Source organism: Protomyctophum parallelum, assembly GCF_964188405.1.
Source record: "Protomyctophum parallelum genome assembly, chromosome: 7".
Lineage (NCBI taxonomy): Eukaryota > Metazoa > Chordata > Actinopteri > Myctophiformes > Myctophidae > Protomyctophum > Protomyctophum parallelum.
In genome coordinates this window covers 33,262,565-33,275,976 of record NC_139705.1, presented here as the reverse complement: position 1 = coordinate 33,275,976, position 13,412 = coordinate 33,262,565, and the positions used below count along the sequence as shown (strand labels likewise).

Genomic DNA, 13,412 nt, shown 5'->3' with positions numbered 1-13,412 from the left:
TAGCCAGACTGTCTCCTGTACCTTGTGATAGTGAGGTTGTGGGGTAGCCAGACTCCTGCAGCTGGTATGGTAGCGATGACATTCCTGTGGGCGGGAAGCCGCCCGGTAACAGGTGGTTAAAGGCCGCCAGCTGATTGGCTCCTGCTTGTTTACGCCACCGGGCCCTTCGATTGCTAAACCACACCTGCAGAAAATAACAAATGACGAAATCATCCGAAAAAGGACAAAAACTTAGTGCACATATAATATATGTGTGCTGTGTGCGCATGTGCATGCACTGCATAATCAGGTGTGATGTAAACATGTCTTATTGTGGTGATTTTGGTAAGTGCTATATTGTTGTGTGTTTTTAGTACATAACTCAATTAATTTTAAATGACAAATCATTAGAGACATAGAAATGCCAGATCTGCTTGTGAAAGCACCAGGTTTCATCAGTGTCAAACTATGAAAGTATCCTTAGATTGGCAAACAAAACATAAAGCATGACTTCTAGAGAGAACAAAATCATGTTTCTACCTCAGATTGCATCGTATAAACTAACTGTGTAATGTGACAGTACTCAAGCACAACAAAACTGGGCACAACTCCTTAATTCTTTCGTATAAACTAACTGTGTAATGTGACAGTACTCAAGCACAACAAAACTGGGCACAAGTGTTCTGCATGTATGTGCAATGTGTCAATAGTCACAGACTCACAGTATCATTTGACTTGAATTTGTTTTGCCTGGGTCTGGTCAGACACCTGGATTCAGTAACAGTTTCAATGAAACAAAACCAATGTATAATAGAGAGGAGAATGGAGATGAGATGAAGCTTTACTGCATAAGTTTCAATAGTTCTATATAGTTAAGCTTTACTATAGTCAAGCTTAGTTATACTGTGGGAGACAGACGGGTAGAAAAAGATCTGACTGATCTTCGCAGCAAAGAAAAGGTTAATCGGCCGTTAATGGAGTGTGTGTACAGTTTATTAAGCGCAAATGGAGTGTGTGTGCAGTTAATCAACCGTTGTTCTGCAAATGGGGGTCCGGCCCCTTTGAGAAAAGGGGCCGGTGAAAAGGAGGGGCCACAATAGGGTCCCTGGTTGAATGGGTCCCAAAGAGCAGTGAGGGAGGGGAGGCGTCAACAATGAGACCGGCGGCTAAACGGCTTTCCTTTCCTCAATGCTTTCACAGGGCCATTGATCAAGGCGAGATGCAGACAAAAACAGCCCATGCACTTGATGCGACATGTACGCGCACGCACACGCGCACGCACACACACACACACACACACACACGTGCGCGCACACACACACACACACACACACACACACACACACACACACACACACACACACACACACACACACACACACACACACACACACACACACACACACACACACACACACACACACACACACACACACACACACACACACACACACACAGCCATATGGCTACACGGCTGAACGCTCAAATGTTCAACTTGAAAGCTTAAACTTAATACAGTCTGCGTTGGTCTTTTCCACACTATTTAAATTCCCTCTGTACCACCATGCAGGAATACAACTTTATAACCATTAGCCTACAACTTAAACTTAAAAGAGTGGGTGAAAATATTTTCTGCAAGCTCTCATGAGTTGTAGTTAAAAAAAATCACACCCGTGTGAACTGAGTGGTGCAACTACACATTTATTGTTATAGTTACTGTACTGTAAGGCATTTGTAAAATTTGCCTCAGATTGTAAAACATTAGAACCAGGAAAGCATCTGTGTCATTTTACATTTTTGGTTAAGTACTCTAGTCTGTGCATGAATTTCAAGGTTTCTCAACAGTGTCACTTGAAGGTCTCACACACACACGTGCGTGCACGCACGCGCGCACATACCGCGGTCATGCACGTCACACACGCACCGCGTTCATGCACGCACGCAGCATTGATGTGTGTTGCTACGACGCAGCATTGTGTTGCTACGTGCTATACACACACACACGTGCGATACCGCACGCACGCAGCGCACGCAGCATTGATGTGTGTTTTATTTGTGGATATAAATTATATATTTCCCCTCAAATATCTTAGTTTTACCAACATTGTTAATGTGAAATAGTTTCAAGATGCTTATTAATTTAAATTGTGATAATTGCTATAGCTATTGGAGCTCTGATGGTCCCAGCGTCCCAGACAGACAGGGGAAGTAAAGAGGAAATGAATATGCCCGGTAGAAGGCATCATGACTGGGGGTGACTGGGAGGAGTGACTGGTGTTGACATCGCGGATCGTCTGACTCTGCCAAAACGGAACAGTTACCCTTTAAAAAAACACCTCCATTCAGTTTCATTGTAACTGAGATTTTCGATCATAATTCATAATTTTTTAATACCGTATTTAGCTATAACGAGCGCAAATGTTCGATACTAATTGACAGTGCTACTATGCTACTACCATAGACCGCAGGGGAAAAAATGGCTACTCTCAGCTGCACAAGAGGAGATTAGACCCCATCCCTCCCAGAGAAAATCCCATAGCCTGGAAGGACGATCGGCCAGGCTCGGCCAATGATTGAACGACTCGTTCGAGTGACTGGTGGGTCCATGCCATAGAGTATGGTCCGTACGGGAGATGCTATAGTTTACAGGAGCGAAATGAACGAATCATTTTAGTGAACGAACGAACGACCGATCCGTTCACTGAGGTTTCACAGCATTACCCCACACGGACATTGCTGGCCATTGCTGGTTTCACGCATGCGCACACCACTCGTGCTCATGAATGATACACACGGACATTCCTGAAAAATATGGGATATGTCAAATATGCTATACATAATATGTGTGTAACTCGTCACGACACAAGAAACCTTTAATTTAAGATGACCAACGTTTCGGCACAAGACATATCTAATCTATCGTTTCTTCATCAGGTCTTCATCAGGCAAATATATATTTGTTATATTTGCCTGATGAAGACCTTGTAGGTCGAAACTAGTGTGCGACTGTGCGGATGTTCTTTCTCTTCCTTGATGTTTGCCGTGATGCCTGACATCCAGCACCTGGCCTAAATATAGGCCTTGAGATGTGCACACAATCTTCTCTGTGACGCCAACACAGTCTACACCACCCCTGCCCCCCATGGAAGCCTCCATGCACACACAGTCAAATCAAGTCAGATTGTGAAATAAGAAAGGGGGGTGTACAGTATGTCGCCATGGGCCTCCTTTTCAACACAGCAGGACACTAATTTCCAGGGTCTTAATTAAACAGGAATAGAGAGAGAGAAAGAGAGAGAGAGAGAGAGAGAGAGAGAGAGAGAAAGAAGAGGATAAATGCTTGGTAGCAAGTAACAGCCTGTACCTTGTTGGATCACCTCACCTGAGTTACTTGTAACATTATTCTCTCTCTCTCTCTCTCTCTCTCTCTCTCTCTCTCTCTCTCTGTCTCACACACACACACACACACCCTGATACTGTACTATCCTGTTTCTCCAACTTTCTCGTCACCACGTCTCTTCTCCCCTCTCCCTCCCCACCTCTCATTCTTCCTGCAATCTCTCCTCTAGGACAACCCCCCCCCCCCCCCCCCCCTTCTCTCTCTCTCTATCTCACGCACGCACGCACGCACCCCCACACACACACACACACACACACACAAGCTGTATTATATACACACTACATTCCCACATACAACATGAATGAAAATGGAGTTTTTAATCACACGTGCAATTCATATGAAGCTAAATTGGCACATGTACAATACACACACACACACACACACACACACACACACACACACACACACACACACACACACACACACACACAAGCAGCAGCAGTAGCATGGAAGGGACGCATTGCCTCCAGCTTGTCATCCACTTACTTCCTACCCTGACAGACCAGGAAACCTCCTTTTTTCCATTTGGTGTAAAATGAAAACCGTTCTTTCAAGTGGAGATCATTTGGAGCCCAATTTCTGAAGGTGAGTCTCAAATAATTAGAGCAGCTTGGTGTTGGCCCTGAGGTGCTGCTGTGCTAGCCGGGCCCAGTGGACGACTCTCACTTTTCAATTCAACAACTTATCAGGCCTCTTCTCATCCTCCCTCTCCCTCTCTGCCTCTGCCTCTCCCTCTCTCTCTCTCTCATTCTATCACTCTCTCCCTCTGTACAGCGATAAAGCATGGCTCTGTGTGTGTGTGTGTGTTTGTGTGTGTGTGTGTGTGTGTGTGTGTGTGTGTGTGTGTGTGTGTGTGTGTGTGTGTGTGTGTGTGTGTGTGTGTGTGTGTGTGTGTGTGTGTGTGTGTGTGTGTGTGTGTGTGTGTGTCTGAAATTGTAAAACATACATACATGTGTCTTGATGTGGTCATCAGACTATAGTTTCCCAACAGGAAGTGCAACTTGAATAATCTGGATGCAAGATCATTTGGCAGAGTTGTGACGTAATCGCAACATAATGGCCACACAGACAATATGATGCTGATCCACCGTGACACACGCATGCGCATGCGCGCACACACATGCACACGCACGCAGGTAGCGTGTTCAGGCGTGTTCAGATATCACAGTTCAGATAATACACATGAGTCTCTACTAACAAGCATGGAGCTGTAGCAATAGGGAAACACCCGTATCACTACTGTGTGCGTGAACGCATGTGTGTGATGTGTGTGTGTGTGTGTGTCTGTGCATATGTGTGTTTCCGTGTGTGCGTGCTAACGTGCACTGCTAACGTATGTGTGATGTCCTCATAGTGATGGTCACAACGAACAGTAAAATCTGGATAACCTGATTGAATTTCACAACAGAAGACCAACGGAACACAGACACACAGACATCAATCTCTCTTTCCCTGTTTCTCTCTCTCTGTCCATGTCTCAACCTCTCTCATACCTCTTCTAGTATTCCATACTTCTATTCACAGTACAGGTTCTCTCTGACCTCTCATCTTCTTAATTTTATCCTCCTCCCCTTTGTTCAAAATAAAATCAATGTTGATTTAACTCTTGGACCCTTAACAGCCCATTTCATATTGTTCTTTTGTAACTCTTCAACACTTCGACTCTCAGATCTCTCTGTCTCTCTCTCTGTGTGTCTCTCTCTGTCTCTCTCTGTGTCTCTGTGTGTGTCTCTCTCTCTCTCTCTGTGTGTGTCCTGTGCTGTGGTGGTAACATGGTGCATGCATGCCAGGAGCCATGCAAAGGTCATGGAGGCACAGAAGGTGCTAAGAGAGGCCCTCCTTGGCTCTAGCTTTCTCTACTCATTTGACATGGCTTGACATACAAAGAGTTGGAGGGGTTTTTACTGCCTGCAGATGGCCGGCTGGATCACACACACGTGCACTTTCACATGCACGGTCGTGCGCACGCAAGCATGCACACAAATACCCACATGTATCGGGAAAATAATGCACACACATACAGTACAGGCAGGCAGGGAAACAGTACATGCATGGTGCATGTATGTGTGCCGTGCACAGGCACACATGCACACAATCTGTATGCATGCACACACAGTACACATGTCCTACACTTAGTTGTGACAAACACAAAATCTAAATCTCTCAATGGAAGAGAAGGGAGACTAGGCTACCTCCAACTGCAGATGTACTAGTTAAAGTTGTATTATATTGTGCCTTTACACAGATTGGTTAAAATAAGGTTAGATTTATTCTCGGTTGCAGCTACTGTAACTGCAGTTGGGGCTGCCAATTAATTAAAGAACAGCTGAGGAGAGATGCTTGAGACTGGATAGAGGAGTGCAGGGGTGGTGGGGGTGGATTACCGGGAGTAGAAAGACAGAGTGAAAGAAATTCGTAAACACGGGTCCCTGGTGCACGGCCATTGCTTCCGACCCGCTGATCGCCACAAATCGCATTTGCTCCTTTGTGCCGCATCAAAACAAATGACTCCGAGGTGTTGCTTTGAGCCAACTTTCTAAGCAAGTTGGTTTTTTTATAAAAGGAACAATGTCTGCTTCGTTAACTAAGATGTGTTTCTGCGAAGGCCATCTAGGACGGTCAAGTTGGTTCGGTTGATAAAACTCAAGAAATGCCAGATGCAGGTGCCCCGCTTTTGGTGAGAATTTCCGGGTACGGGTCCATTTAGTTTCATTTTACACTCTCAAGAGTTAAAGATCTATAAGGGTCCATTTGGTTATGAATATGAACCTTCCATCATTTAGCTGGGGACCACCATGGAACCCCCTCAAGGACCACTGGTAGTCCCCTGACCACTGGTTGAAAACCATTGCCTTAAAGAAAATCCAAAAAAATGATATAAGAAACATTTAAACTGATTGTAATGAATTACAAATGGAACTCCGCTAAAACAAACATGCAACCTTCGTGGAGTGACGATGTGTCTCCTCTAAAGCTCATAACCTGAGGAAGTGCGACACGGTGTGAGCTTTTAAGTCGGCTATATTCCATGCGCGACACCGACACACGACTATGTATATAACTCAGGCTTACACGCCTTCCTTCCCTCCCTCCCACCAGCATGCTATAGCCAACCCCCCACCATGCAGCGCCCGCTCCCCCCCACCCCACCCCACCAAGCTCACACATCTGGATCTTGTGTCAAGCAGCAGCTGCCAGGCAAGTACAGGTCACCGAGGTCATGCCCGAGAGAGAGAGAGGGGTCAGGTACCTGACTCCATGTCCTGCCCTGTCTGTGGCATTGAGACTTTAACGGTAGCCTCAAAACAGGGGGGTCGTCGTTGGAGTGACTCTGTTAGCCCTTACCGGTCTTGCTTTTCTCTCTCTCTCTCTCTCTCTCTCTTTCTCTCAGTGTTAAATGAACACTGAGGATTTTACAGTGTGGGGCTGCCATAAGAGTTGATTTCGTCGACTAAAACTACCTTTTTTCACTGAGGAAAATAAATAAAAACTAGACTAAAATGTTAGGGAGGGACTAGTGTGGACAAGCGATCCAGTAGAACTAAAGGACAAGTCAGTCATTTTATAATAGCAGATCTACAAGCTCACAATGCGGCACGTTGTGAGCTTGTAGATATGCTATTTTCAGCATGCAAGCAAGTGTGAAATCTGCCATTTCGACGCCATCAACGCCCGCGGCCCGCCAAGTACATTTTGGTCGACTAAATCAACTGTAGATTGTCAAATGTCAATGACTAAACTAAAATCAAAATTGGCTGTCAAAATCAAGACTAGCTCCCATGGCCAGGGAGAAGTTCTGAATGCAACTCTAAAGTCCTTGGATAGGTTGTATAAATAATGATACTTTCATTTGGTCGCATTGCACGGTGACTGACTGGTTGATCGATTCACGTCAAAATACAATATGAACCGTATAATCAACATATGCGTCACATCTATCATATCTTTGTACATGCCAAAAGGATAAAACCTAAAAGGCTAGATAAGAGAGCTTAATTCCATTGAGGTTGGTGCCAACCTACAGTATGTATAGCTTGTTTTGGCTTATTGTAAATATATTCTGTGTTTCTAATGTGAAATATGCCCTGGCTCTATTTGTAATAATAAATAAATATATTGAAATGCAGTACTTTACTTGTCACGTTTTTTATGAAAGGGCCAACTTGTCAGCCCTCAATATTTCTCTGTTGTTCAGCCAAACTGATAAACCTTACTTAAGCTGTTTCATAGAATTTCACCCACATAGTGAGTTGAAAGTTGACAATTGTTTCTTTCGGGCCCTAGACATAAATTTGTCTTCAGTTTTAGTGGTCTTTTCCAAATTTAATTTACTTTGACCTTTATTCAGAGTTTTGAAGCCACCCATTGGATTACTAGAGAAAATAACCAAACAACCTGGTTGCCACATGTCCAAATATGTTCTTGGACTTTCACATGGCACAATGTGGGCAGTCTGTTTATGCATACATGTGTGATTTATTGAAGAGCATAAGGAGATGTTGTTAACCATCTATATACTTAGCACCACAACATGTTTGAAAGGCCATATCAGCCCTTGTGTTTATACGATATAGCTAAACAACCAGGGCCATCTACAGAGCCACGGCCGGGTGATAATCCATATTTTACGATTGTTAAAGAACAAAGCAAGTAAAGTAATTTACGTAAAGGTTTTGTCATTATAATTAAAAGGCCCAATGTGTGTTTCTGCATAAATTGCCTGACCAGTGGATGAAGCAGAATTGTTGGGTTGGTTCAGGTTGTCCTGAACTGAATTAAACTTGGTAGAATCATGTTGCTGTCTTCTGTCAGTCAATGAGGATTGAATGTTGGCAAGGATCACATGTCTGAGTGCAGTAGTGCATACTAGTATCTCCTGCCATGTTCTCTCTCTCTCTCTCTCTCTCTCTCTCTCTCTCTCTCTCTCTATGCCCCCCCCCCCCCCCCCCTCTACTAGGCCTTGATTGATTCATGTTGCTGTTGGGTTGAAAGCTCCCATGAGAGGAGCCAAGAGATCCCCCTCTAATATGCGGTGAATTTTACAAGGAGCGGTGGGCTTGAAAGTGGTGGGAAGAAAAGATCCCAGCCAAGATGTTGGAGAGTGAGAAATCCATCAGGAATGCAACCCCTGGCTCATTCTATCCCCTGACCACGCCACCATCGCCCACCTCCCCCCTCACCGCGCACCTAACAGCTGTTGCTATAACTCCACAGTATTTTTTTTCTTCTCCGTGGCGACTTCGAGAAAGAGGGGGAATTGTGCGGGGCACAGTAGAGCTGTCAAAACTCCAGCGAGAAGAAAGGAAGCGTTCTCTCCGGGGCGAGACTCGAACAGCTGGCCGACTTACAAGGGTGTTTTACGTATGTGTGAATGGAAGTCAGACTCATCGGGTAAATATGTAACGTGTGTAAAAAAAGGGGGGTTTTCGCCCCCTTTTTTAGTGTTGAAAATTCGAGGACGGTGCAAAGGAGAATGTTGTAACCCGCAGGAGCAGTGCCAAACGAATGCATGGTGAGAGGAATGAGATCATGACCGATGCACTTTGTCAGCTCTGCTCACATGCAGGGATGCTCTGAATATCACCGTCCATCCTCCATGGAGACATTCTCAAACAGAGACCAACCAAAAAGTAAACAACCAACCCATATAGCTACAGTATAACCGTTGTGTGCTAAAGGAAACCAGCACAGCCTCTATTTAGCTGAATCCTAACCTGAACCTGACCCGTGAAGTCTAATTCATAGTCCAGAGGTGACCACCGAAAACTACAACATGACGTCACGCCGCGGTGGTCACCTCTCTGTTTTAACTAACCGGTGGTTACCTCTTCACCGAAAACTGGACTATGACTAGGCCTTAAGGGCCCAAATGGACTGGTTATAGAGCGCCTAAGTCTGACGTCACTGTCGCTAGAGGGCGCTAATCCACCCGCATTATGAGGATTGTGTAAACACAAACATTGTTTTGCTACCGATTCCTAGTTTTCAGTGTTTGTGTAAAAGAAAACATCACACCAGTGACACCAGTGTGGCACTATTATCATTATACATCATCTCATGAGCAACTGAATTTATGGTTAGCCGATTTGCTCGTCTACAAATTATGTACATTTTCCCTTCATTGTCAATGGCATTTAATGTTTGTGTTGGCACACATTTACGTCATATTTAACGGACATTTGACCTAATTTCTCCTTTCATTGTCAATGGCAAATATTGAGACGTGTGTGGACAAAAGCTGTATATGGCACAGGCGCAAGCGGCACTTCGACGTAGGTCGATGACTTGGTAAATGGTAAAATGGTGCATTTATATAGCGCCTTTATCCAAGGCGCTTTACAGAGATTGTGCATTACATTCACCCATTCATACACCGATGGCAGCGGAAACCATGCAAGGCACCAACTAGCACATCGGGAGCAATTAGGGGTTCAGTGTCTTGCTCAAGGACACTTCGACAGTAACTCTGGGGGAGCCCGGGTTTGAACTGGCAACCTTACGGTTGCCATCCAGGCACTCTACCCCTGAGCCACCGCCGCCCCACATGCCCACTTGCCCACCAGAACTGCGCACGGACTTGTTCACTTCTCAAATGTAATTGCAGGTATGTGACACAGAGTCACATACCTGACAAAATTACCAGCTGGGTGGTTTGTTAATTTTTGGAACACACTATTTATACTGTATGACGCAATCTAATTAGATTTGCATGTGGGAATTACAATACAACAAAAATTGCCCCAATGATGACCCAGGTGGCCCAGGCCGTAGCGTAACGGTCTGGGCACCGGACTGGTAATCCAGTCGCAGTGTGCCGCGGGTTCGACTCCCGGACCCGACACGGCCTTTACTGCATGTCATCCCCCCATCTCTCTCCCGTTTCCTGTCAGCCTACTGTCTGTCCCTTCAAAAATCAATAAAAGGCGTAAGCCGCAAAAAAATATCTTAAAAAAAAAAAAAAAAATGATGACCCAGGTGCGGTGGGAGTGACGTCAGGATACTATAGGTCCATTTTGGTTCCATTTGTGTCAAATGAATACTGTGGATTTTACTGTGCACCTGTAAGCCACCATAAAGAGGATCCCACCACCACATACACTGCTACTGAACCATTGATGGATGGATCCAGGGACGTGCAGAGAGTGTTAGAGAGGCAGGGGCTGAAATCCTGAGAGAGGGCACTTTTGGACAAATAGCAGATCTACAAGTTCACAACGTGTCACGTTGCGACACGTTGAGAGCTTGTAGATCAGCTATTTTCGGGACGCAAACCCAGCACTCTTTAGCTAGTGGAGATGCAGTGTAACGACATGGATTTCTAAACAAATTTGTTCAACGCAAAATACTGTGTTCAAGTTCAGGAGACTTTGGGAAAAAAGCTATTCTCCTGAATGCTGGCATGGAAAGGTGTGGCATTTGCATTTCTTTCACCATAGTAAATGCTGCATTCGTCTGGAGAGGGCCGTTTACAGACGGGTAAAAGGGCAGGGGCTGAAGCCCCTTTTGATGTCTATATGTGCACGTCCTATGAACCTCCATACACCAAGCTGGTCCTCACGTCTTGTGTATTATCATTTTGCACAATAATAATAATCCATTGCATGTTTTAACCTGGCTAAAATGGATGTTTGCAGTGTTCTGTGTTCAAGCTCAAACTTACAGAGGCTCGGGTCCAGCTAAGCAGTTGATGCTTATTCTGTACCACACATGTTTAAGCACCGATAGCCGATCTACAAGTTCACAACGCCTCGAAAAGGTGGTGTGGACCGGTGGTTCTCAACCTTTTGTCGTGACCCCCCCAATATAATCATATTTGAACTGGGGACCCCCCCCCCCCCACCCTGACAAGCACTTGGAATATGTAGGAGTTGAGGCATTACATTTAGTTTGAATCGGTTCCACAGATCAATATTGTGGAAAATAGCAGATCTACAAGATTGGCTATTTTCATAATATTATTATTATTTGACAATTTGATCAATGTTTGACCAGTTTTAATAGTATAGATTGTTGATTACTTTTGATGCAGTAACAGTCTTTTTTTTCTTTCTTTCTTTCTTTTTTTTTTTTGGCAATTCTTAAAATTCATTAATTGAAAAAAAGTCATGTGGGGACCCCCCTATGGGTTGAGAACCACTGGTGTAGACATAAAAAATAAAAAAACGGTCCAAGTACAGTCGTAACTCGTGTTTTTGACGCAGAATAGAAGTTTGAAGAAGTGGTTACAGGCTAAGCATCAAGTGCTTACCTGGACCCGAGCCTCAGTAAGCTTGGTCCTCTGGGCCAGCTCCTCCCTGGTGTAGATGTCGGGGTAGTGCGTCCTCTCGAAGGCCTTCTCCAGCTCCTCCAGCTGCTCCGCGGTGAAGGTGGTGCGACTCCTCCGCTGCTTCCTCTTCAGCGGCAGGTCAGGCTCTGACTCCACGTCCGAGCCTTCGTCCATACGAGTGCCTGCGAGAGAAAGGGAAACAATCACACCATGATGTGAAGTGAGTGGTGCGCTGGGAGTCAAGCGCAGTTGTTGACTGAAGCACGCGGGTTGGTAATGACCCTTGTCAATGTCCAACTTTGTGTGTGTGTGTGTGTGTGTGTGTGTGTGTGTGTGTGTGTGTGTGTGTGTGTGTGTGTGTGTGTGTGTGTGTGTGTGTGACCTGAATCCGACCCCAATCAGCATCAGCTGCAGGGGTCAATAAATAGGTCGTGCTCAGACAGACATACATACACACACACACACACACACACACTCCTGGAGCGCTTGGCACCGCTCAAAAACAAGATCAGAGGGATACGTACAGAGGAGGGATAGTGAGTATATAGAGGGACACGTACAGAGGAGGGATAGTGAGTATATAGAGGGATACGTACAGAGGAGGGATAGTGAGTATATAGAGGGATACGTACAGAGGAGGGATAGTGAGTATATAGAGGGATACGTACAGAGGAGGGATAGTGAGTATATAGAGGGATACGTACAGAGGAGGGATAGTGAGTATATAGAGGGATACGTACAGAGGAGGGATAGTGAGTATATAGAGGGATACGTACAGAGGAGGGATAGTGAGTATATAGAGGGATACGTACAGAGGAGGGATAGTGAGTATATAGAGGGATACGTACAGAGGAGGGATAGTGAGTATATAGAGGGATACGTACAGAGGAGGGATAGTGAGTATATAGAGGGATACGTACAGAGGAGGGATAGTGAGTATATAGAGGGATACGTACAGAGGAGGGATAGTGAGTATATAGAGGGATACGTACAGAGGAGGGATAGTGAGTATATAGAGGAATACGTACAGAGGAGGGATAGTGAGTATATAGAGGGACACGTACAGAGGAGGGATAGTGAGTATATAGAGGGATACGTACAGAGGAGGGATAGTGAGTATATAGAGGAATACGTACAGAGGAGGGATAGTGAGTATATAGAGGGACACGTACAGAGGAGGGATAGTGAGTATATAGAGGGATACGTACAGAGGAGGGATAGTGAGTATATAGAGGGATACGTACAGAGGAGGGATAGTGAGTATATAGAGGGATACGTACAGAGGAGGGATAGTGAGTATATAGAGGGATACGTACAGAGGAGGGATAGTGAGTATATAGAGGGATACGTACAGAGGAGGATAGTGAGTATATAGAGGGATACGTACAGAGGAGGGATAGTGAGTATATAGAGGGATACATACAGAGGAGGATAGTGAGTATGTAGAGGGACACGTACAGAGGAGGGATAGTGAGTATATAGAGGGATACGTACAGAGGAGGGATAGTGAGTATATAGAGGGACACGTACAGAGGAGGGATAGTGAGTATATAGAGGGATACGTACAGAGGAGGGATAGTGAGTATATAGAGGGATACGTACAGAGGAGGGATAGTGAGTATATAGAGGGACACGTACAGAGGAGGGATAGTGAGTATATAGAGCAGGGGTACCCAACTGGCGGACCGCGGTCCGGTCCACCTCTTTGCGGACCACCAAAAAAAAAAAAAAAAAAAAAAAAACGTTTTTTTTTTTTTTTAAGTTAAT

The 13,412-nt window shown here is 45.0% G+C and overlaps 1 protein-coding gene across 1 annotated transcript in view; it reads right to left on the bottom strand.

The window, feature by feature from the left end:
- Positions 1-13,412, bottom strand: part of LOC310862344 (paired box protein Pax-7-like) — a 73,868-nt gene that overhangs the window by 33,820 nt on the left and 26,636 nt on the right. The window contains 2 exon segments of the mRNA XM_083770202.1: positions 22-184; positions 11,628-11,827. Coding sequence (XP_083626328.1) covers positions 22-184; positions 11,628-11,827 — 363 coding nt within the window.